Source organism: Xyrauchen texanus, chromosome 3 (genome assembly GCF_025860055.1).
Source record: "Xyrauchen texanus isolate HMW12.3.18 chromosome 3, RBS_HiC_50CHRs, whole genome shotgun sequence".
Lineage (NCBI taxonomy): Eukaryota > Metazoa > Chordata > Actinopteri > Cypriniformes > Catostomidae > Xyrauchen > Xyrauchen texanus.
Window position 1 is genome coordinate 40,184,425 of NC_068278.1, and position 23,970 is coordinate 40,208,394.

The 23,970-nt window shown below is 41.7% G+C and overlaps 1 protein-coding gene across 2 annotated transcripts; it reads left to right on the forward strand.

Annotated features, from left to right (window-relative positions):
• On the forward strand, window positions 1-23,905 carry LOC127633322 (endoplasmic reticulum mannosyl-oligosaccharide 1,2-alpha-mannosidase-like). 2 transcript variants are annotated; one of them, XM_052112368.1, is made up of 14 exons: window positions 1-135; window positions 782-927; window positions 6,235-6,343; window positions 6,424-6,533; window positions 6,676-6,818; window positions 6,979-7,064; window positions 7,477-7,656; window positions 8,190-8,338; window positions 8,578-8,766; window positions 9,400-9,590; window positions 10,836-10,956; window positions 19,500-19,694; window positions 19,796-19,927; window positions 22,202-23,905. In XM_052112368.1, the coding sequence occupies exons 2-14, from the start codon at window positions 799-801 to the stop codon at window positions 22,406-22,408; spliced, it is 1,941 nt and encodes a 646-aa protein (XP_051968328.1). In that variant the 5' UTR covers window positions 1-135; window positions 782-798; the 3' UTR covers window positions 22,409-23,905. The 2 variants fall into 2 exon arrangements, with proteins under 2 accessions (XP_051968328.1, XP_051968325.1); XM_052112365.1 differs by having other exon boundaries at window positions 7-241.
• Window positions 23,906-23,970: the final 65 nt, after the last annotated feature.

Below are 23,970 nucleotides of genomic sequence, written 5' to 3' on the forward strand. Positions count from 1 at the left end.
GTTGGCTTGGTCTTCATCGGCAGGAAATCACTTGACACATCTGCAGCCAAAATTGCAAATGTGTGCTACATTTAATCCTTTCGTTTGTGAAATTGTTTTTTGAAGAGACGTGTTTTGGCGCAGATCATGAATCGGGTGAGTTTTCTGTAAGGATGGATGGTCGTTGGTGAGCTATAGGCCCTTCAGTGATGCCTCGGACCGTCGTGAGCCGATCAGAGCTCAGCTTCACACAGCTGGAGAGGTGCATAAGTTATATTCGCGTTATCTGTACAGTAGTTATGTGCCATGCCCTCGCATCTTGTGTCAAATCTGACTAGCTTGAGGGCTCACTGATTACCACATGGTGCTGTGCCTGTAAACATAAGGAAAAGTTTACAGCAAACGTGTTTTTGCGTCCGTCTTCACCGTTTTTAATGTAAATGTATGTAAACATGCTCTTGACGGCGGACGTTTCCCGTTGCGCCGCTTCTCGCTGTTTTTTCAGCGTCTCGCGCCGGAGCGCCACTTTTTAAGACGCCGTGTCAATTAAAAAAGAACTGTTAAAAAACGCGCCTCAAGAGAGCAGCGTTCTATTTTTTTTAGCGCAAGAACGCGTTCGGTCTGAACGCCCCTCCTTGGCAGCATATCTACACATCATAAACAGCCCAGAAATGCTGTGCCTTTGTAGGAAGATTACAGTGTTTTGAGCCAAAGCCTCTCTCTCTCTCTCCCCCTCTGCCTTCCTTCCTGCCTTCCTTCCTGCCTTCCTCTCTCTCTCTCGCTCTCTCTCTGGTGTACACAGATATTGACGCTGAGTTTATGAGCACTCTGGAGAGAAAGAAGGGAATCATGTTTACACCATCAAAAAGGGATTTTGTATCTCTGACTCTGAGTGAAAGCAGCAGCTACACAGATGTCAAGCAGTGGCGGCAGCAGTCCTGCTGGAGGGTGAGTTTATTATTCAACACATTTATTTACATTATTTTGTGTTTGAGTAGCTTGAGGACTGCTCTATAAGCATTGTAGCTGCTATATTTGTCATCTTCTTTAATATGGCAAATAAAAATAATGTTCAGAGGTTTCAGTCAAGATTCGTGCAGCACTGTCATCATTTCCACCTTTTCTCCGCCCTTTGGAATTATGTGGGCTATTTGTGCTATATTCAAATTTACCTTTAAAATATTAAATTTGAATGACCCTAGATGATTGCCTGACCTTTTCACATGTGACATGAATGACTAAAACCACTTTTTGGTTTGCTGGTTCACTGTGGGTTCTTCATACACTGCCTGGCCAAAAAAAAATAAAAAATCACCATTTGGATTTAAATAAGCTGATACTTAAGATCCTATGATTGGATCATTATTGCAGTGAGTAATATGTATCCCGTGGTCGTGGAAAATATGTGACAGAAGGGGCAGATTATTGACTTGCATCAAGCAAAGGAAAAAACTAAGGAGATTACTGAAATCACTTGAATTGGGTTAAGAACTGTCCAATGCATTATTAAAACCTAAAAGGATAATGGTAAACTGTCAGCAATGTGGAAGATATGTGGTCAGAAAAAAATCTTGAATGATTGTGATTGGAGATCACGTTGTAAAAAATCAACAGTAGAACTCATGGCTATGTTTAATACTGAAAGTAAGAGCATTTCCACTTCACAATGCAACAAGAATTTACAGGATTGGGACTAAACAGCTGTGTGGCCATGGAAAAAATTACTTAAATTTGCTAGGGAGCATAAAGATTGGACTGTGGAGCAATGGAAAAAGGTAATGTGGTCTGATGAGTCCAGATTTACCCTATTCAAAAGCAATGGGTAAGAAGGGAAGCACATGAAGTGATGTACCTGTCATAGTGCCCACTGTACAAGCCTCTGGATGCAGTGTTATGATCTGGGGTTGTTTCAGTTGGTCAGATCAAGGCTCAGCAATGTTATGCAGCAATAAATGGAAGTCAGCTGACTACCTGAATGTACTGAATGACCAGGTTATCCCATCAACTGAGACAGCACAGACATATCCCAGGATGGCAATGCTAAGATTCATCAGGCTCAAATTGTGAAAGAGTGATTCAGGGAGCATGAGGAATCATTTTCACACATGAATTGGCCACCACAGAGTTCTGAACTTAACCCCTTTGAAAGTCTTTGGGATGTGCTGGAGAAAACTTTACGGAGTGATTCAACTCTTCAGTCATCAATACAAGATCTCTGCCAAAACGTAATTAAACTCTGGATGGGAATAAATGTTGTGACATTGCATATGGTTGTCGAAACAATACCACGATGCATGTGTGCCGTAATCAAAGTTTAAGGCGATCCAACTAAATATTAGTGAATGCAATTTTTTTTTTTGGCCAAGAAGTGTTGTTGGCATTTGTTGCCCCATTCTTCAATAACAGCCTCAGTATGGGTTAATACCTGCATTAAATTGTAACACGTTCACAAATCAATTTAGAATGTAAAACGCCACACAAACTGTTAAATTAAGACTGAAATGATCAAAGATCTTTCTTGGGAAGACCATACAGAGATGCAGGTGCAGCTACAGCTGAGAATAGAATACGAGGGACTTCCCCCACATCTATTTAGTTACCTACTGGAATAAAAGTATTTTATTTACTCTGTGTCTAGGCATAGTAGTATCAATCTTACCTTCTCCTTATTCACATTGATTAGGCAATCTTGAAATGTGGCCATACATGTGTGCTCATGGTTGTGGCATCTTGTACTGGGGAGGGTTTTTTGCAGGCCCGTTTCTATGGGGGTGTGTGTAAGCACCCTCAAACTAACCTTAGAGCACCCTCAATTACAGACCAGGACAAACTGCTGCCCGTGGGTAGATCATGAATGTTTTATTAGATCTTTTATTTATTTGGCTTTGGGACCTATCACGCATCCGCAAGCTTTTAATGTGCTCTGGGTTGCCAAATAATAGGTGCAACACCCCAATCAGAGATTTAAACATGCACAAATAGGAAATATTTATGTCATAATTTATGCAATCTGGCAACCATGCATGTGAGTGCATGTGCTTTCTCCTCTTTCTTAGTGCTCAACAATGCAATATTCTGCTCAAAGTGTGATGCAGCTATTCTGTGTACATTTGTGAGGCTGTATGTGCTGTTTACTGTAGTGCCAAGTCTGTGAGCAAACCTTTTCAGTTTTAGTAAAATCCCAATACATCTTCATTTAATTCGCTCAAGGAGGGGACACATAAGCAAAACCAAGTGAGAGAGGATAATGTTTGTTCTTTGTATTATTTGGGAAATGCTGAAGTCACACACACCTCTGTATGTGAATGTTAATCTGGCAGTAATCATTTATCAAATCAAATCAAATAAAAATCAAATCACTTTATTGTCACACTACCATGTACACAAGTGCAACAGTAGGTGAAATTCTTGTGTGCAGTTCTGATCAACATAGCAGTCATGACAGTGACGAGACATGTACCAATTACAATAAACAACATATTTACAAAACACAATTTACATATCAAATGTACACATAATTACACACAATAATAATATACAATGTACAGTAAACAATACACACAATATAGAATACACATACAATATAAAATTAAAAAATAAGAGTATATAAAATATATATATGCAGTAGTTGTATTGAGGGGAATATATTTGACAGTCCAATATCAGTGTCATGCAACCTGTTTCTTTCAGTTGTGTGCTGAATGGGATGCCAAACAATCCAAGACGAAACCAATATCATGACTAATAAGCGTGTAAACGGGTTGATAATGTTGTCATAATTCAACAACTATCCACTTTGTGGCAAACATTAAAATAAGCCTTTTCAGAATATTTAATTTTACTATTAAACCAGATTCCTGTAGAGTGTTAAATTGAATACTAATTTACCACTGCATTGAAGTATAGTAAAATAAACAATTAATAATTATTCAGTTTTACTAACACAGGATGGAATGGTAGCAGCAAGTCTTCAAGCAATCGCAGAATGATCCTTTCAGAATACATTTCAGAAAATTGTGCATCATTCATTGAGTGCATGAGTGCACTGCTACTTCTGGGCTTAAAAGATACAACAATGCAGAACTTTTTTATCTCCTCTCTTCTATGTTCTACTTAATGGCTGATGTGGCCTCTGAACCAAAATACCTGTACACCTCTGCTCGTTTGAATATGTGAGACTAATACTGTAAATTGGAAAGCAGATTTCCTTGAATCCCATCAAACACTCAAAAATCCCTGCAGTTTGTGAACACACAATTGCAACAGTGCATCTGGAAAGTATTCACAGCGCTTCACTTTTTCCACATTTTGTTACAGCCTTGTTCCAAAATGGATTAAATTCATTAGTTTCCTCAATTCTACAAACTGCAAATTTAAAGAAAATAAAAATACAAAAATCACATGCACATAAGTATTCACAGCCTTTGCGCAATACTTTGTTGAAGCAACTTGGCACACCTATTTTTGAGCAGTTTCTCCCATTCTTCTTTGCAGGATCTCTCAAGCTCCATCAGGTTGGATGGGGAGCGTCGGTGCACAGCCATTTTCAGATCTCTCCAGAGATGTTCAATCTGGTTCAAGTATGAGCTCTGGCTGGGCCACTCAAGGACATTCACAGTGTTGTCCCGTAGCCACTCCTTTGTTATATTGGCTGTGTTGCTTAGGGTCATTGTCCTGTTGGCAGATGAACCTTTGCCTCAGTCTGAGGTCCAGAGCGCTCTGGAGCAGGTTTTTATCAAGGATATGTCTGTACATTGCTGCATTCATCTTTCCCTCGATCCTGACTAGTCTCCCAGTTCCTGCCGCTGAAAAACATCCCCACTGCATGATGCTGCCACCAACATGCTTCACTTAAGAGATGGTATTGGCCAGGTGATGAGCGGTGCCTGGTTTCCTCCAGACATGACGCTTGCCATTCAGGCCAAAGAGTGTTTCATCAGACCAGAGAATTTTGTTTCTCATGGTCTTGAGTCCTTCAGGTGCCTTTTGGCAAACTCCAGGCGGGCTGTCATGTGCCTTTTACTGAGGAGTGGCTTCTGTCTGGCCACTCTACCATACAGGCCTGATTGGTGGAGTGCTGCAGAGATGGTTGTTCTTCTGGCAGGTTCTCCTCTCTCCACAGAGAAACGCTGGAACTCTGTAAGAGTGACCATTGGTTTCTTGGTCACCTCCCTGACTAAGGCTCTTCTCCCCCGACCGCTCAGTTTGGTCGGGCGGCCAACTCTAGGAAGAGTCCTGGGGGTTCCAAACTTCTTACATTTACTGATGATGGAGGCCACTGCTCATTGGGACCTTCAATGCTGCAGAAATGTTTCTGTACCCTTTAACTGTACCTGTACCTATTGTACCCTCGATACAATACAGTCTCGGAGGTCTACAGACAATTCCTTGGACTTCATGGCTTGGTTTGTGCTCTGACATGCACTGTTGTTAACTGTGGGACCTTATATAGACAGGTGTGTGCCTTTCCAAATCATGTCCTATCAACTGAATTTACCACAGGTGGACTCCAATCAAGTTGTATAAACATCTCAAGGATGATCAGTGGAAACAGGAGGCACCTGAGCTCAATTTTGAGTGTCATGGCAAAGGCTGTGAATACTTATGTACATGTGATTTTTTTCGTTCTTTTATTTTTTATAAATTTGCAAAGATTTCAACAAACTATTTTACGCTGTAATTATGGGGTATTGTTTGTAGAATTTTGAGGAAAATAATGAATTTAATCCATTTTGGAATAAGGCTGTAACATAACAAAATGATGAAAAAGTGAAGCGCTATGAATACTTTCCATGCACTGTATAAACGTGGATGATTGTGCAAATCATTATGTTCTAATCTGCAGGCGCAGTATTTTGCTGTCATTTTCAGTGACAGATAATGTGAAATAAAACGAAGCAATACATGTTTGTTGATTTAAAAAAAAATGTATTGACGTTGTTTTAGTAGCATTTAAACATTATTTAATCTATTAAAACTATTTGTAATTACGATACATCTCCACTTCATACAAAGCACCCCCACTATTTTCAGAAGCACCCTCAGTGATTTTGATCTGGTACCTGGTCTGATGTTTTGTCCTCAAAGTTAGTTTCTACATACATAGTACATGAAACTCCTGTTTAAAAAGAGAAAACAAGGATCTGTTTTTGCCGTAAAGGACCTCTTTTATAAAATAAAATGCATTGATAATGTTGGATTGGAAGGATGTGATGAAGTTATGACTGTACTAATCACCTTAGCTTTTGTTTCCAGAAATGGAAACAGCTGTCCAGATTGCAGCGCAGTCTGATCTTGTTTACACTGATGCTTCTGCTGGTTTGTGGCATAGCCACATCACCCACTCTTATAGTACATTGGAGAGGTGAGCCATTTATCATTTAACCTAATATGTCTATTTGATTGTAGAGGTATTGAAACATTTTCTGTGCTCATTTTTCTCAGATGGCACTGTAGTTGTTCCTATTGGGGACGTTGGAGACGTTGGAAAACAGCCATTTTTTGTAGACCTGAAAAATGAGTACAGTCCCTTTCTTCCCATGCTGCCCTCTGAAGTTAGTGTGACCCATTTGTTTCTTGCTTGCCATTTTGGACAGCCTCATTTGATTAGTAACCTGATATCGCAATGTTACAGGCAATGCTTTGTGCTGGATTTAGCATTTTGTGGCTGATGTGACTTGTGCGTGTCTTTCTCAGAAAAAGGGTAGGCCTGGACAACCCTCCTTAAATAACAGTTTGCAAAGCAAAACAAATGTATCTGGGTTGTTGGGAGATGGAAATGATGGACCAGACCTGAAGAATGTAGCAAAAGGATCAGAAGGAGTGAATGCATTCATAAGGTTAGATTTGTTTTTGTCTGCTGGACTGAAATGCTGATAGTAAACCCATTTTGTCTACATTGCAAGGATGAGCTTGATTATTAAAGGAGTAGAGCTAAGACAATATAATCCTATGGATGGTTGTATAGTTTTTTGTTTAGTTGTTTCTTTCATTTTTTAGTTTGGGTGGAGCTGTGATAGAAGAAGAACAGGGGTCTGATATCAAGGAGAAAGAAAACCAAGAAGACCCATCTTTATTAGCACTCGGTTTGTTTCTCATTCAACTGCATACAGTTATTTTTGTTGTGAACAGGAAGAAAGACAGTTGCCAAATTTATTAAAGGAATAGTTTAAAACTGATCTTCATTTACTCTCCTTCATGTTAAACCAAACCCATTTTTCTTCTGTGAAACACAAAACGTAATGTTAGGCAGAATGAGGGTCACTATTCACTTACATTGCATGGAAAAAAAAAATTATGGAAGAAAGAAACTCACATGGGTTTGAAACGACATGAGAAGGATATATAATGTCAGAACTAAAATTTTGGGAGAAACTGTCCCTTTAATACAAGGTCAATGTAAACATTAGCTTCCGTGTAGCTGATTTGCCTAACCCGTTTGTTTCTTTTTCTGGATTGCACTGAAGCAGCTGTTTCCTCTGTTTCTGTCGGTTTCAGCTGACAGCAGGCTGGAGGCTGTGAGAGAAGCATTTAGACATGCCTGGAAGGGCTACAAGGATTTTGCCTGGGGTCGTGATGAGCTCAAACCCATCTCTAAATCTTATGGAGAGTGGTTTGGACTTGGGCTAACCCTAATTGATGCTCTGGACACTATGTGGATCTTGGGTCTAAAAGAGGGTAATTTAGTTTAGTTGAGAAAAAATATGGAAGTCTACACAGGCCAAGCATTATTATTTTTTTAGTTTGTAGTTTTCCTGAGATCTTAAGTTATTCTTATGAAAATAAAAATCTTAGTCAAAATATGTAGGACTGCAATATGGAATTTTTGCCCCACTAGAAGAAGTCCAAACAGGTAGCCCGCTCAAACCAGTCATTCTGTTTGTTGTTGCTAGTGGCACGGACATTATACACCACAGCTGTAAATAATATACAACATAAATGTAGTATATAATAAATATGATTTGTAAAAATGCAACAGAAATGGGAAAAGAGAATAGAAAAAAGGTCATTAGACTTAGAAAACAAGACCAAAGAAAAATATGTTTGTCCTCTGTGGGCTTTTGTACAAAAAGTACCTCCCATCTTTTAACAAACAGCCATTTCTCAAGAGCATTTTTTAAATTTCTTTGATTATGCTGATGGTTTATCACTGAAGCTGTTAAATATGTTTATAGTGCTGTTTATATGTACGTAAATGTTGTTGACAAAAGAGTTTGCAGAGGCCAGGAAGTGGGTGGCCAAAGAACTCTCCTTCAATAAAAGCGTGGATGTTAATCTGTTTGAGAGCACCATTCGTGTCCTGGGTGGTCTGCTGAGCACTTACCATCTGACTGGAGACTCTGTGTTCCTGGATAAAGCTGTGAGTAAGAAGGAGAGCATGATGGATGGAGTAAAACAGAGATGGGGGAGAAAAGAAGGGAGTAAGCTTGATGCAGTTACTCAGTCTTGCCTCCTCTCCATCTGCTGCTAGAACTATCATTCACAATCTTATTCATCTCTTCGTCTTAGTCAAGCATCAGCATGCTGAAGAAAGAGAGATTCTCTTTCTCCTGTTACTATGTTATGTTATTTGATAAGGTTTTTTATCTAATTTTTCAGACTGATATTGGCTCCAGACTGATGCCTGCCTTCAAAACACCCTCTAAAATCCCTTACTCTGATGTGAACATTGGGAAGGGGACCGCTCATCCTCCACGGTGGACTTCAGACAGCACTGTAGCTGAGGTCACCAGCATTCAGATGGAGTTCAGAGAGCTTAGTCGGCTCACTGGAGATCCTCAATACCAGGTCAATACTGTGACATTTTTCACCGTTAAATAGAGCGTTCACCAAGAAATAAATATTCTGACATTATTTGCTCAACCTCATGTCATTCCAAACCTGTATGACATTCTGTCCTCTGGAATCTGGACACTCTGTTATCCTGATTACTCTTTGAAATTAACATAAATGAAGACTGAGGCTATCAAGCACTAAAATTACAAAATTGGTCCATGTGATTTGCTTGATATATTCCAAGTCTTCTGAAGCCATAGAGTAGCGATTGTGTGATGGACATACAGTAATTGAAGTTGTTATTCACAGAAAATCTTGACATCTGCCCCGGCAGATTTAACATCCATGAGTGAAGTTGTGATGTCAGATTTGTGATGAATCGCTCGCGTCTCATTCACTTTGATTTTATGGAAAGTATGTGACCATAATTTTCTTGAAAAATATTCACCTTTTGTGTTATACGGAAGAAAGTCACACAGGTGTGGAACAACATAAGGGGAAATTATGACAATTTAAATTTTGTGGTGAACTATTAAGACAAAATTTGTAGATAGAATCTTTGACATTTGGCCTGAAATGCATTTACATGATTGTTTTCTCATAAGAATAGTTGCTTCATTTTCTTCCATGTCTTTCTTTCTCCAGCTGGCAGTTATGGAGGTGATGGAGCAGATCCATAAATTGGATGGGAAACAAGATGGATTAGTGCCTATGTTTATCAATACCAATAATGGGCAGTTTACCCACCAGGGTATCTATACAATGGGGGCCAGGGCTGACAGCTACTATGAGTATCTGCTGAAGCAATGGATTCAGGGAGGCAAAAAAGAGAAGGAGTGAGTAAAGTCTGTGTATGTCTATATCTTTTGCAATTAGGTTTATGCTTCTGTAATGTCTGTTTGAATAGTTGCATGGCAGTTTTATTCTGGAGTACTTTTACAACCTGAATAGACAAATCACACATCACAAGAAGAACTGTTCCCAAATTATATGGACATTTTGTTTACCAGTTTGTTTGCCCATTGTGTATATACTATTTGTTTTTTCTGATCAGGTGGAGTGCCAAGAGATGTTTTATTTGAAGCACACAACTTGTAAATGAGATTAGCAGACCTAAATGTAGTGTACTTGCTCGTACTCTGTACCTGTTGAAGCGATGTTGCTTCAACTGGTGACTTGGACTTTTATGTCTTAATGTCTTGTGTCAACATTTTCATAGAGATACCAGTGGCTAAGCACTGCCAAAATTGTCCTCCTAGTGCAGACTACTTTGTTATGGCATGAATGAAAATATAAAGCAACTCATTCTACAAATACACAGAATTTTATTATTGAACTGTCTATTAATCACACTAATGCCATCTCAGATGTGAATGACTTTCTGTCTTCTGCTGAACACAAAGAATTTTAGGAGAATATCTCTGCTCTGTAGGTCCATATAATGCAAATGAATGGTGGCCTTGTGACATAACGACTCTTCTGAAGTGATATGATAGGTGCGTGTGAGAAACCGATCCATATCTAAGTCCTTTTTTCTAGTAGGTGGCGATATGCACTAAGAATGCAAATCGCTTTAAAAAAAAAAAAGAACACTTAGGACAGAAGAGCGCTTAGAAAGGCTGCTTGAAAGTGGAGATTTATAGACTTAAATATTGATCTGTTTTTCAACCACATTTATCATATCGCTTCTGAAGTCATGGATTTAACCACTGGAGTCATATGGATTACTTTTAAGTTCTGGCCACCACTCACTTGCTTTGAATGGACCAACAGATCTGACCCTGCGCTCTGACCCCAGCTTAGCTGAGATATGCAAAGAAAAATATTTCACTATATATGTGGAAAATATATAATGTGTGACAAAAATAAAGGCTTCTAGATCTGAGAAATTCCTCCTAAAAATCTTAAAGAAAGAAAGTCAATCAAATGCTTGTGTTTGCAGGGGAACAGACAGTCAATGGAGCTTATCATATACAAATATCACACAGTATTTTCCCTACAATATAAGTCCAGCATTCTGTCCTGCTGAACTACAGATAAGTGTGGGGTTCAAAGTTTTGTTTGGGCTCCATTGTCTTCAGATTATTGGAGGACTATCTGCAGGCTGTGGAAGGGGTGAAGAAAAACCTGCTGAAGAAGTCTGCTCCTCTAGGGCTCACATTTGTAGGAGAGCTATCCCATGGATACTTCAGTCCCAAGATGGTACGTTTGCCTATTTGCAAAGAATCGCAGGCCCCCAGTTTCAGACAAATATGTTGTGTTAATGTTGTTAACCCCTAACACTACTAAATAGCTAACTGTAGGGTTATCACAGTCATGGATAGAAATTAGGGCTGTCAATCGATTAACATTTTTAATCAAATTAATTACATGGTGTCCCGATTAATTAATCGCGATTAATCGCATATACAAATATTTGCTGAGAAAGCCCCTCGTATAACAATAACTCAATATATGATGATGAAATAATTATACATAGTTATCTTTTAAATATTAAAAAATTATATATATATATTAGGGCTGTCAATCAATGAAAAATTTTTATCGAATTAATTACATGGTGTCCCGATTAATTAATCACGATTAATCGCATATACAAATATTTGCTGAGAGAGCCCCTCGTATAACAATAATTCAATATATAATGATGAAATAATTATACATAGTTATCTTTAAATATTAAAATTATATATATATATATATATATATATATATATATATAATAAACAAATATTCAGATAATTAAAATGCATTACATTCTTGTGGCAGAAGAGTTCATCATTGATAAGACAGTATAAAAAGTGGCTTTAGAATACAATGTATTGTTTACTACCATATTATTGATCATAAGTCAGTCATTGGCACACAGTTCACAGCAATCAATTTCACAAGTGAATTTGTCAATCAGCTGGAGATTTATTGTGAGGGTTTGTTTAGGGACCCGTCAATTTACACCTGCGTTAGTCATTTCATATTTCAAGTCTTTACAAAAAAGTGCAAATAGGGGCTTTATAGACATAAATTTACACTTATGTATTAAAAACTTGGCAAGAAAAATAAACAGATTAATCAGAAAATATTAACTTAAGTTATCAAATCTGTGAAAACCAAATAAAAAGTTTTTATAAAGCAATGAATAACTAGTTAAAATAGAGGTACGTACAAACTAACTTTTCATCTACAGCATTACAGAAGGAGCAAAGTGGATCTATTTCAGGGAGCATGTTTCTTAAATAAAGATTGACTGGGTAAAAACAGTGTAACAGTTTAAAGGACACCTCCTTAACCTCGTTGGTAAGTAAATATGTATGAGGTAAAGACCGTACGACCTGCGTCAGACATGCTTGTGTCGTGTCTCAGGTGTGTTGATTTATTATGAGGGCTTGTTTAAGAGCCCGTCAATGAACAACTGCATCAGGTATTTTTTTTTTTTTAGAAACAAGCCAGGGGTACACATAGTACACAATACTACAGATATATTTTACAATAATGCCAATAAGTTGTATTCATTACATAGTGCAATGGTTTTCAATGCTTTGGAGTTGTTGGAGGTACAAAGAGTATTTCAATAATATATTTTAAAATAATTCTCCAAAATACTACTGCGTGGGCACATTCCCAAAAAAGATGTGGGGCAGATTTATCTACAGCATTACAGAAGGAGCAAAGTGGATCTATTTCAGGGAGCATGTTTCTTAAATAAAGATTGACTGGGTAAAAACGGTGTAACAGTTTAAAGGACACCTCCTTAACCTTGTTGGTAATTAAATATTTGTGAGGTAAAGACCACACAATAGGGTGACCACCTGGTTGCAGGTCAGCAGACCTGATTTTGCGGGACAATGCTGGACACGAGGGAGAGATAACTTACTATTATTGTACTAGGTGAATAAATATTGATTTTATAATAGATAGATTTTATAATTTGCAGTGATGTTAAATGTTAATGACGGCGCTGTGAACGTCACTCAGTTTGGCATAAGGTCTACGATACAAACTAATTTTAACAGCTCAGACCTACTCAATGTAAATATAATGAAGTGAAAATAATAATCTAATCGTTAAAAAGCACATTTCCAAATAAGCACATCAGTTCCATTATTAAAGACTAGAAAGATGCGTTCTTACCGGATTTAGTGCATCTTGAATTAAAAATGTTTTGTCTGATCTGGTTGCTTCGAGTAGGGCCTTCTCGTTCATTATGACTGTAGAACTCCTGGCAGGTGTAGGTGTTCACTTTCACCAGGAGTTCACTTTTGATGAGGTCCACAGATATCTCTGTCCACGCAGCGGTCATCAGTGAAAACGACTCGGTTACTAATGTAACCTCGGTTCCCTGAGAGGAGGGAACGAGTATTGCATAAGTAGCTTACGCTATGGGAAAACTCTGTTTCTCGAGAAATATTGAAGTCTTTATGTGAAACGCATTGAAGCTGCACAGCAGACAGCAATGAGCGAGGCAGCTCGGTCATTGGCTGTGCCGCGGCAACTGCTCGAACCAATGCGGCACTCTGACGCGACCAATGGCGCTAGCGCTCAGAGCCTGCCGAAATTAGCATAGGCAGGCTATATAATGGGCACCCCGTCATGCGAGTTCCTTTAGGTTCAATCGACTGAAGCGAACTGACCAAGCACAAGCACGGCAGCTTACGCAATACTCGATCCCTCCTCTCAGGGAACCGAGGTTACGTTAGTAACCGAGTCGTTCCCTATCGAGAGGTCTCTCCTATTGCGTAAGTAGCTTACGCTATGGGAACACCATGTAAAAGGACCGTGGCCAGGTCCCAGATCGGCACCGAAGGTGGGCGAGGAGGGTTCATCCTCCTAGCGCCTCTTAGGAAACGAACGATCAGATCATTTTTCCCTAATGAATGTCCTTTATCAGGATTGTGTGACGCCACTATGGCAGCCACATAGACTTTGAGCTCGGAGGGTGTGCGGCCCGCCTCCAGCAGCTCCTGCAAAAAGGCGAGTACACTTGGTATCTCGCGACGCTTTGGGGTTCAAACTCTTGGTATCACACCAGTCACTGAACACTTTCCACTTTCGGGCATACAAGCGCCTCGTAGAGGCTCGCGCCTCAGTAATGGTTCTCAAAACTCCACTGGGGAGGTTCTCGGGAACCCGTTGAGGGGCCATGCATGGAGGGCCCACAGATCGGGCGGGGATGAAGAATCATCCCGCTGGCCTCTCCGAGGAGGTCTTGCCTCAGCGGAATCGGCCATGGGGCAGATTGCATCATCTGTATCAGTTCTGGAAACCACGTCTGGTTTTTCCAGAGTGGGGCTACCAGGAGCACTGCACATTTCACCTCCCTGATCCGACTGATGACCTGAGGTAGCATCGCGATCGGGGAAAAGCATACAAGGGGCTGCTCGGCCAAACTTGGGCGGCAGCGTCCGTGCTTTTTGAGAAGAAGAGAGGGCAGTGCGCGTTTTCCTTGGAGGCGAAGAGGTCGACCTCTGCCTCGCCAAAGGTTTGCAATAACCACTGAACCATCAGAGGGTGGAGAGACCATTCTCCTGGGAGAACCTTGTCTCTGGATAGCATGTCCGCTCCTTGGTTCAGGACACCTCGCACGTGTGCTGCCCTTAGCGAGCACAGGTGGTGTTGTGACCATAGAATGAGCTCCCTGGCCATAGAGTGCAGGGAGCTCGACCTGAGTCCACCTTGGTAATTTATATACGAAACTACCGTCATGTTGTCCGTTCGGACCAGGACGTTTTCGTTGTTTAGGTACGGAAGCAGGGCTTTGAGAGCCAAGGCGACCGCTTTCATTTCCAGACAGTTTATGTGTAGGTGCTTTTCCGGGTTTGACCAAAACCCGGAGACAGGCCTGCCCTCGTAAAGGGCCCCCCATCCTATTTTGGAGGCATCTGTCATGATCATTTTTCTCCGCGTACTCACGCCCAGACTCACGCCGGTTTGATACCAGTTGATGGCTTTCCAGGGCGTCAGGGCTTTTATACAGCCGTGATTCGCTCCGATCAAAAAGTGGCCCGAGCGCCACGCGTGAGTGGGGACACGGCTCTTGAGCCAGAGCTGGAGAGGACGCATGTGCAACAATCCTAGCTGGAGTACAGCTGATGCCGAGGCCATGAGACCGAGCATTCTTTGAAATCGTTTGACGGGGGCATGCGCGCCCGTTCTGAACGATGTTGCAAGGCGTCGAATAGAGAGCGCGCGCTCTGATGAGAGGCGCGCTGTCATCTGCACTGAGTCTAGCACTATTCCCAGAAAAGAGATATTCTGGTTGGGGGATAGCACGCTCTTTGCAAAATTGATTCTCAGACCCAGGCATTCTAGATGGCTGATAATCCAAGATCTGTGCGTCATTAACTGGTCCTCTGATTGTGCTATGATTAGCCAATCGTCAAGGTAATTCAGTATTCGCACTCCCGCTGTCTCAGGGGAAAGTGCGCGTCCATACATTTCGGTGAATGTATGGGGGTCAATGATAGGTCGAATGGTAGTACTGTGTACTGGTATGACTGTCCTTCGAAAGCGAATCTCAGAAAGGGCCTGTGATGAGGCGCTAGCGGAATGTGAAAGTAAGCGTCTTTCAAATCCACTGATAGAAACCAATCCCCGGGGCGAACTTGCGTGAGGATATGTTTGGTTGTTAACATTCTGAACGAGCGAATCATTAAAGCTTTGTTCAGATGTCTGAGATCCAGGATGGGGCGAAGGCCACCGAAATAGCGGCTGTAAAAACCCGCCTCGCTCAAAGAGGGAGGAACAGTTTCTATAGCGCCCTTCTCTATCAGTTTGAGCACCTCGGTGCGTAGAACATGTGACACATCTTTTCTCACTTTCGTCTCGACCACAGCTGAAAAGCGGGGTGGTCTGCGAGCGAACTGAAGTGAGTATCTGTGTTTTATTATGTTCAGAACCCATTTCGGCATGTCGGGGATTTTTTCCCAGGCTTCTGCTCACACAGATATGGGCTGAATGCTGGCTGGGGGCGTGTCACAGTGACGTATGGGCCCCACCGGCAAATCGCTTTGTGCTAACACAGAGTCTACGGCTCTCAGAGGCGCAGGTGCTCGCTGAGCAGCCGTATTGAGTGCCGAGTGCAGGGGTGTGTGTGAGAGTACAGGCACGTGCGCTATCTCCGAGATGCTCACAGCATGAGTCGGAGAGATGCTTGCAACTGTATGAACAGTGTTTTGGGGTGGGGGTGCATACATCATAATAGGCACGCGCGCCACATTCATAAAGCTTTCCGCATTTAGCGGGGAGTCTCTTTGCTCGCGCATTGCATCTGTGATGCTTGCGGCATGAAATAGAGAGCTGTTTGTATGGGTAGCTGTGTGTAGGGGTGCGTGCAGTACAGCAGGCACGCGTGCTACACTTATAGTATTTCCCGTTTTTACTGGGGAAGTGTTTATAACTGTGGGAACAGTGCTTGTGTGTAGTGGTGCATACATGACAATAGGCACACGATCTACATTTTTGGGACATCCAGCCTGAACTGGGGAGGTATTTGGCACTGTTTGGACAGTATTGATATGTGGGAATGCGCACTTTAGTGTGGACATGTGAACCCTTAGTGACACAGGCAGAAAATGACTCTTTTCGTGATTTCTGTGTGTCGCCGTAAAAATGGCGTTTGATTGCAGGTGAGCGAGTTTTATGACTGGCCCATTGACTGCTGTATAGACATTTCCAGCCGCCTGTAAGGCGACTGGGTAATGTTTTAGATGTTTGAGAGAGAGCGGTCCGGCTTTTGCGAGACACATACTCTCTCTTTTCTTCCTGTTGCTAGGAAGACTTACGAGGCTCCGTGTTCAGAGTGATTCTGGGCCGAGGACCTCGTTGCTCGTCGCGGCTTTCTTCGACCAGCGAACGCAGCGGCGTCGAGCGTCCTTTTCAGGTCTGCTCTTCGGCTGGGAGACGGGCGGCTCTGCCCTGGCTCGCTGCTGCTGCTGGGGCGGTTTCTGAGACGAGCTGGAGCGCTTGGGCAGGAAGTGATGCATAGCTTGCGAATCCTTCCGAGCCTCAGTGAAGAGCTCAGTGAATTCTCTCACCGCCGGTCCGAACAGGCCGCTTGGAGTGACAGGCGCGTCAAGAAATGGTGCCTTATCCGCGTCCTTCATCTCCGTTAGCGTTAGCCACAGATGGCGCTCAAGGATGGTCAAATTAGCCATGGCCCGGCCGATGGATTGGGCGGTGGCCTTTGTGGCTCACAGGGCTACGTCCGTAGCGCTGCGCAGGTCCTTGAAAGCCTCGGGTTCAGGTCCAGACTCGTCCATGGTGCGGAGAAGTTTGGCCTGAAAAACTTGTAGGACCGCCATCGAATGCAGCGCTGACGCAGCTTGGCCGGCGGCAGCGTGTGCGCGACCAGCGAGAGCTGAGGTGGTTCTGCAGGGCTTCGAGGGGTGAGAAGCTCTGGCCTTCCATCCAGCGGTGGAGGGTGGGCATAGATGGTTGGCCACGGTCTCCTCGAGGGGCGGAGTTGCCTCGTAGCCTCTTTCTCTTGCGCCGTCCACTGAGGAGAGCGAGGAAGAAAAAGAAGGCTTTAGGCGAGCAGAGTGCGGGGCTTTCCACAACTTTGTGAGCTCGTCGTGGACCTCAGGGAAGAAAGGAGAGGGTCTCTGTGGGGGGGCCTGCCGGTGCCCCTGCAGGAACCACTCGTCCAGCCAGCTGCGGGCGGGTTCTTCCGGGGAAGACCAGTTGAGCCCGAGGTCTTCCACGGCTTTTGACAGGATACGGACGATTTCCGAGTCCATGCTGGTGCCCGCTGCGTGTCCGCTGATGTCGATGGCGCTGGGTCGAACAAGCCCGGCCAGTCGCCGGATGCAGCGTCAAGAGAGAGGCTGTCATCCTTTCCATCGTCGTCCCCTGATGTGCCGAACGAGACGAGACCCACCGCTTTGTTGGAGGGTGCAGGTCCGCCTCGTGAAGCGGACTGGCGGCGGGAGATTTCTGGTAGCGGTGATGTACGCGGGACTGAGCCGGCGTGGCGTCACCGAGTCGGCGTGCTCTGGCAGCCTCTGTGAGCGGGCGCTTTTTCTTGCGCGTGCTCGAACGGAGGTGGCAGCATGGTTGAAGCCGGCTCGTTTGCGGTGAAAACGGCAAAGCGAGCGCGCAGCTCGGCGAGGCCCAAGGAGTCGCATTCGGGGCATCCGCCCTGAATGAGTGCAGCTTCTGAGTGGTCCAGACCCAGGCAGCGAGTGCAGATGATGTGCCGATCTCCGTCGTGAAGAGGGCCTCTGCACGAGGCGCAGGCTGAAGGCATTTGAAACAACGCCTTGGAAAATCACTCTTTTACTTTTAAAAGCATCGCAGGGGCGAGCGCTTACAGTAAAGGATATGCGATGTGCGCCGGATGGCGTAGCAGAAGGCTTCGAAGGCGGCTGAAGGCGCCGTCCTCTTAGCAGTCCCGCTGTAAGCTTGTCAATGGCGGCGAAAGACTCCAACAATCCGGAGGATCCAGCGAAGAGAAGGTCTTCGCTGAAGGAGATTAAATCTAAAGGAACTCGCATGACGGGGTGCCCATTATATAGCCTGCCTATGCTAATTTCGGCAGGCTCTGAGCGCGCGAACGTGAGGCGCGCGACCAATGGGCGCGTTCAGAGTCGCCCCGTCATTGGTTCGAGCAGTTGCCGTGGCACAGCCAATGACCGAGCTGCCTCGCTCATCGCTGTCTGCTGTGCAGCTGCAATGCGTTTTACATAAAGACTTCAATATTTCTCGAGAAACGGAGTTTTCCCATAGCGTAAGCTACTTACGCAATAGGAGAGACCTCTTGATAGGGAACACCCTCTCCACGAACGTGTGCTCAAATGCCAAATATATCAGAGCTGTCACGTTTGGGGCACTGAAATGCTTCAGCAGAGCTGTCTGTGAAACTTCGGTGGCATACACTGCACTGTCCTTTTTTAGGGTCACCTGTAACTGGTTTTAACCATGTATATATTTTTATACAATATCTTTATTATTCTTTATTATACAAACAAAGACACTTTTTCTTCTCGGGAGCTGCGGATAGACCCATTTTTCTGTTGCAGTTTTTTTCCCAGTGTTTTCCCGCTCTGGCAAGAAAAAAAGGCTGTGCTGCCTATGTTCAGTGTTTTCTTATTAGCTATTTTTTATAGTGATTTTGTAATTAAAGGACGATGAAATAAAATGATGCCGAAATAATAATAAAGATAAAAAATTATAGACAAAATTGAAATGCGGGACACTGCTTATGACTTGCGGGACAAAGCTTCCAATTTCGGGACTGGTGGTCACCCTACCATATGACCTGCGTCAGACATGCTTGTGTCGCGTCTCTGGTGTGTTGCGTCATAAAAATAAAATGTTTAGGTCACTGTGTCAAGTTAAATATAGTTTAATACTCAATCTTTAAACACATATTGAGATCCCTTTGTTCGCATCTGAACCCTTAGTAACGCATATCTATGTTGTTTTCTTTACTGTATAAACTGTTGCTCACACAGCTGAAATTTCACTTACTGCCCTCTGGAGTATACAGGTGGTACTACAAGCATGCGATTAAATGTGTTACTTTTTTGTATAATTAATCACGCGTTATTAACGCGTTAACTTGACAGCCCAAATAGAAATATAAGGGAATTTTAAAATTGTAATTGTCAGGCCTGAAAAATGAATACTCTGCTTTATTAAAATTTATTCTGCTCCGTTAATTGCAAATGACTGGAAAAGTCATGGAAATTCATTGGTCATAAAGTATAGGAACCCTTTCATTTATTTACAATCTATCTTTTCTCACTCAGGACCACTTGGTGTGTTTCCTGCCTGGCACACTGGCACTTGGAGCACACCACGGTCTTCCTGCTGATCACATGGAGCTGGCACAACAGCTGATGGAGACCTGCTACCAGATGTACGTCCAGATGGAGACGGGCCTAAGTCCAGAGATAGCTCACTTCAACATGCATGAAGGGAGCATACAGGATGTAGATGTAAATGTGAGCTTGCGGTTTTGCCTACTCCATGTCAACAGTTGTGAAACAGGTGCTTGTATGACGACTAAATGCAATGGTCTTTGTTATTGTATGATGTCTTGCAGATTGCAGACAGACACAATCTTCTAAGGCCAGAGACTGTGGAGAGCCTCTTCTACTTGTACAGGTTTACCAAGGATACGAAATACCAGCAGTGGGGCTGGGAGATCTTGCAGAACTTCAATAAATATACAAGGGTATGTGGGAGAGATAATATGGTTCCTGTCTTGCTTTAGGGGTTTTCTAGAACATGGAGTAAGAAAAGAGAGTGGAAAATGTCTTGTGCTGCGTCTCAGTTTATAGACTAAGGGGTATGCAAGATTAGAACTGGTGTGGTCGAAATCATAGCATGTTAAAAATGTTATGCCAAAGGTGACTAGATGGTGTACTATTTGAAATGTGTGCATCTGTGCATGCCTTCCAGCTAATATCATTAAAAACTCATTATGCAATGAAAGAGGATATCACAGATGGATGTTTTAATTCAAACTTTTCAGTTGTTCAAAATTGGCAATTAATGCATATATATAAATTAATGCATATGTATAAACTTAAAGTAATAATTGAATGTTAATTGAATGTTAGCTAGATGCTAAGTATAAATGTAAACCGTTCACAACAAGGATAATATTCCTAATACTCACTCCTGTCTTAACTGAAAACGATCTTTTAAGTGAATGGATCGTTCTCGTTCACCTCCATACACTGACTCAAATTTCTTGTTCACTGACATCTCTCCCTTTCAAAACCAATGAGCTCTAGTTTGACCCACTGTACAAATACACCCCTTTACTCAACCAGTAGTCCTTATGAAACAGTTAGATCTTGTTGTGAACTGTTGGCTGTTCCAAGATCCAGATGCAAAACTAAAGGTTATAAGGGCCCACTATTATAGAACAGCCTGCCCATGCTGAATCTGTGGCTGTTTTTAAGTCTTGTTTAAAAATTCAGTTTTATAGACTTGCTTTTATTAAATGTGAATGTGTTGTGTTTTACTGCGTGTTGCTTTTAATACTATGTGAATATTTTGGGGTTTACAGTGTGTGTGTTTTAAGTTTTGTGAAAAATAATTATTATTATAGTCAGTATACTCATTTGTGAACAAAATTAATCGCTGTCATCTCGTTCATAAACAAGGTCCTGCTGACACACTGAAAGAGAGGGAAGTCATTCGTTCAGTTCGGCAATCTCATATAACAGGACGCATGACTTATGAATAAAAGGGAGTGAAGACCACACATTTCAATGACAAAAGGATAAAAAGTCATGCTCAGCATTTCACAATATGATAGGCTTTGTTATCATTTGTGGGAAACGCTTATGATGCTTAAACACTCTGCTGTGCAGAGTCGCTTAGAATAGTTCCGGATGTAAATTACTCTTTGTTCAATGAAAATTACTGGTTCAAAATATAAAAGACTTTCTATTTTGGGCCTGGGTAGCTCAGCAAGTAAAGACGCTGACTACCACCCCTGCAGTCACGAGTTCGAATCCAGGGGAGTGACTCCAGCCAGGTCTCCTAAGCAACTAAATTGGCCCAGTTGCTAGGGAGGGTAGAGTCACATGGGTCGCCTCCTCATGGTCACTATAATGTGTGGTTCACAAGTTGTGCGTGGATGCGGAAAAGCATTCAACAAGTCACGTGATAAGATGCATGGATTGACGGTCTCAGACTGAGATTCGTCCTCAGTCACCCGGATTGAGGCGAGTCACTACGCAACAATGACGACTTGGAGCGCATTGGAAATTCCAAATTGGGCAGAAAATCAAAAAAAAATAAATACAAATAAATTTAAATCTATTGGTGCAAAGGCGTTTTTTGCAGAGATTGTCAATGAATGAATCATTGAACGAATCTGAACAAATCTTTTTGGTGAACTAATTCAAAAGACTAAAGTCATTGGGATGAATCATAATCCCTCTAATTTGCAGTAGGATCGGCACACCTCTGGTGTTGCGCCTCGTGTTGTACCAGCATGAATTCGCTGACAACAATATTCACATTGCTTTTGGTGTGTATGTACAATTGTTTGCAATTCCTCTCACTTTTTTGCATCATATTTAGTGTGAATTTACCTTTTTACAATTTGTTTAGAAGGATGTACTTTCCCATCACCAGCAAAGTGGTTACCTTTTAGTGTGTAGTTTAAAAAATAAAATTGAGGCACATCTACTGTGGAGTCCTCTGAAAGTTATAGTATATCTACAACATACTTGTTCGGAGGGGGAAAAAAAGAGATCCCTACAGTATCTCAATATTGTCTACACCCGCTCCAAGTAAAACCTTGGGTCTTTGTCTGGACATGACTTTGATATCATTGGTTCAATATTGACTTGCATATCTTAGCGGTGTTGCCACTTGTCTTCTCATGTTCGCTTGGTTAATAAAAACATTGCCTGCTCCATTTCCAAATTTGCTTACAGTGTATCTCTCTGCATTTTTTAACTCATCAGTTGTCCCCTCTCCACAGGTTTCCACTGGAGGTTATACGTCCATAAACAACGTTCGTGACCCAGCCGATCCCAGTCCCCGAGACAAAATGGAGAGCTTCTTCCTGGGTGAGACGCTCAAATACTTCTATCTGCTGTTTTCAGATGACCCCAACCTTATGAACCTAGACGAATATGTCTTCAACACTGAAGCCCATCCCCTGCCAGTATGGCCACAAACGGAGTAATGGACCCATAAGCACACACATGTACAAAACACACCTCTCAGGGCCGTGAAAACTCAGTTTCGAGTTTTGATATCCAAACTGCCATATTTTTTGTACACTAGGAACAAGCCTCTTTTCATAATTGAAAATATCTTGAGAAATAATTGTAAGAACCATGAAGAAAATCAATATGTAAATGTGGATGTCTATTTTTTGAATATAGAGTTAACTAGTTGTCTGTTGTGTGTTACTATTAATAGTATATGTTACTGTTGTGTCTCTTACTAGATTTATGCTTTAAAGTTTAAAGGGATGGTTACTAAAATAAATGTAAACTAAAATTACTCATAATTTACTCAAACTCATGTTGTTCCAAACCTATATTACTTTCTTTCATTCATGGAACACAAAAGGAAATGTTAGACAGGATATTAGCCTCAGTCATCATTCACTTTCATTGCATTTTGTTTTTCCACACAGTGAAAGTGAATGGTGACAGTGGCTAAAATCTTGCCTAACATCTCATTTTGTGTTCTACAAAATAAAGTATGTCATATGGTATTGGAACTATATGGTGAGTAAATGACAGAGTATTCCTTTTAAGAATCATAAAACCAATATTTTCAGTGACCAAAATACACAAAGCCAACTATGTTGCCTAAATCACATTGTCTGATTATAAGGCACAGATCTGCAGGTGAGATGGTTACTCTGCACGGGTGATCTCTGCATGAGAAGAACAAATTATGCTTTTGCTCAGCTGGGATGATAACTTGCCCACTTAATCGATGTGTGCATTTTGCAGTCTCTCAGCCCACACACAGACAAAAAAAACTTTAATACTGTGAAATCTAATGGGGACTGCAAGCACTTTATACAGTAGAGTGTTTAGGATTTTTATATATATGTATTTTTTAATGAAAGAACTGCTGCTTTTTTTGTCATGGTGTTTGGGAAGGGCGTTTACAGGGTCTTTCATCATCATAAGGGTTTGCTTATTACATTTTCCTCGAGTTAAACCTGTTTTCCAGAACATATGATCATCTACAATTGCATTTAGCAATTTATGTATAATTATCAGACAGCATTCAGAATTGCCAAGTGGAAATAATTATAACTTGTGATCAAACAGATCAGGCCCATACAAGGGGGAAAAGATGTATTGTATATTTGGTAATCATAAGTGTTTTATCCTTTTAAATTTCACTTTTGTTTCTGAGCCTAAAACCCCAACATTGCTGTGACGGTCATTCCTGTCAATACAGAAAATGAAGGTTTCAAATGAGTTGTTTGTGAGGGTTAAGCTTTTTTATTAAATAGGCAAATATCTTTTTTGAACCTTATGTTTTCTAGGAGTTTGTTGTTTGAACCCATATTATTATCCCAGGATTTTATTTAGTTTGATCCAGTGTTATTTGAGTCGATGTTATGACTTTCAGGGGAACCTTTATCAGATGCGATTGTCAGTAGTATTATTTTAAACATATGTATAGGAAAAAATATCTATATATCTATATATATATATAATTTTTTATATATATATATCTATATATATATATATAATTTTATATATATATATATCT

Excerpts from the sequence above, each read along its gene's own strand:
- LOC127633322 (XM_052112368.1), top strand. The coding sequence starts at position 799 with ATGAGCACTCTGGAGAGAAAGAAGGGAATCATGTTTACACCATCAAAA. Across the intron at positions 7,657-8,189 it reads GATCTTGGGTCTAAAAGAGG|AGTTTGCAGAGGCCAGGAAG; the intron begins GTAATTTAGTTT and ends TGTTGACAAAAG. Across the intron at positions 19,928-22,201 it reads ACTTCAATAAATATACAAGG|GTTTCCACTGGAGGTTATAC; the intron begins GTATGTGGGAGA and ends CCCTCTCCACAG.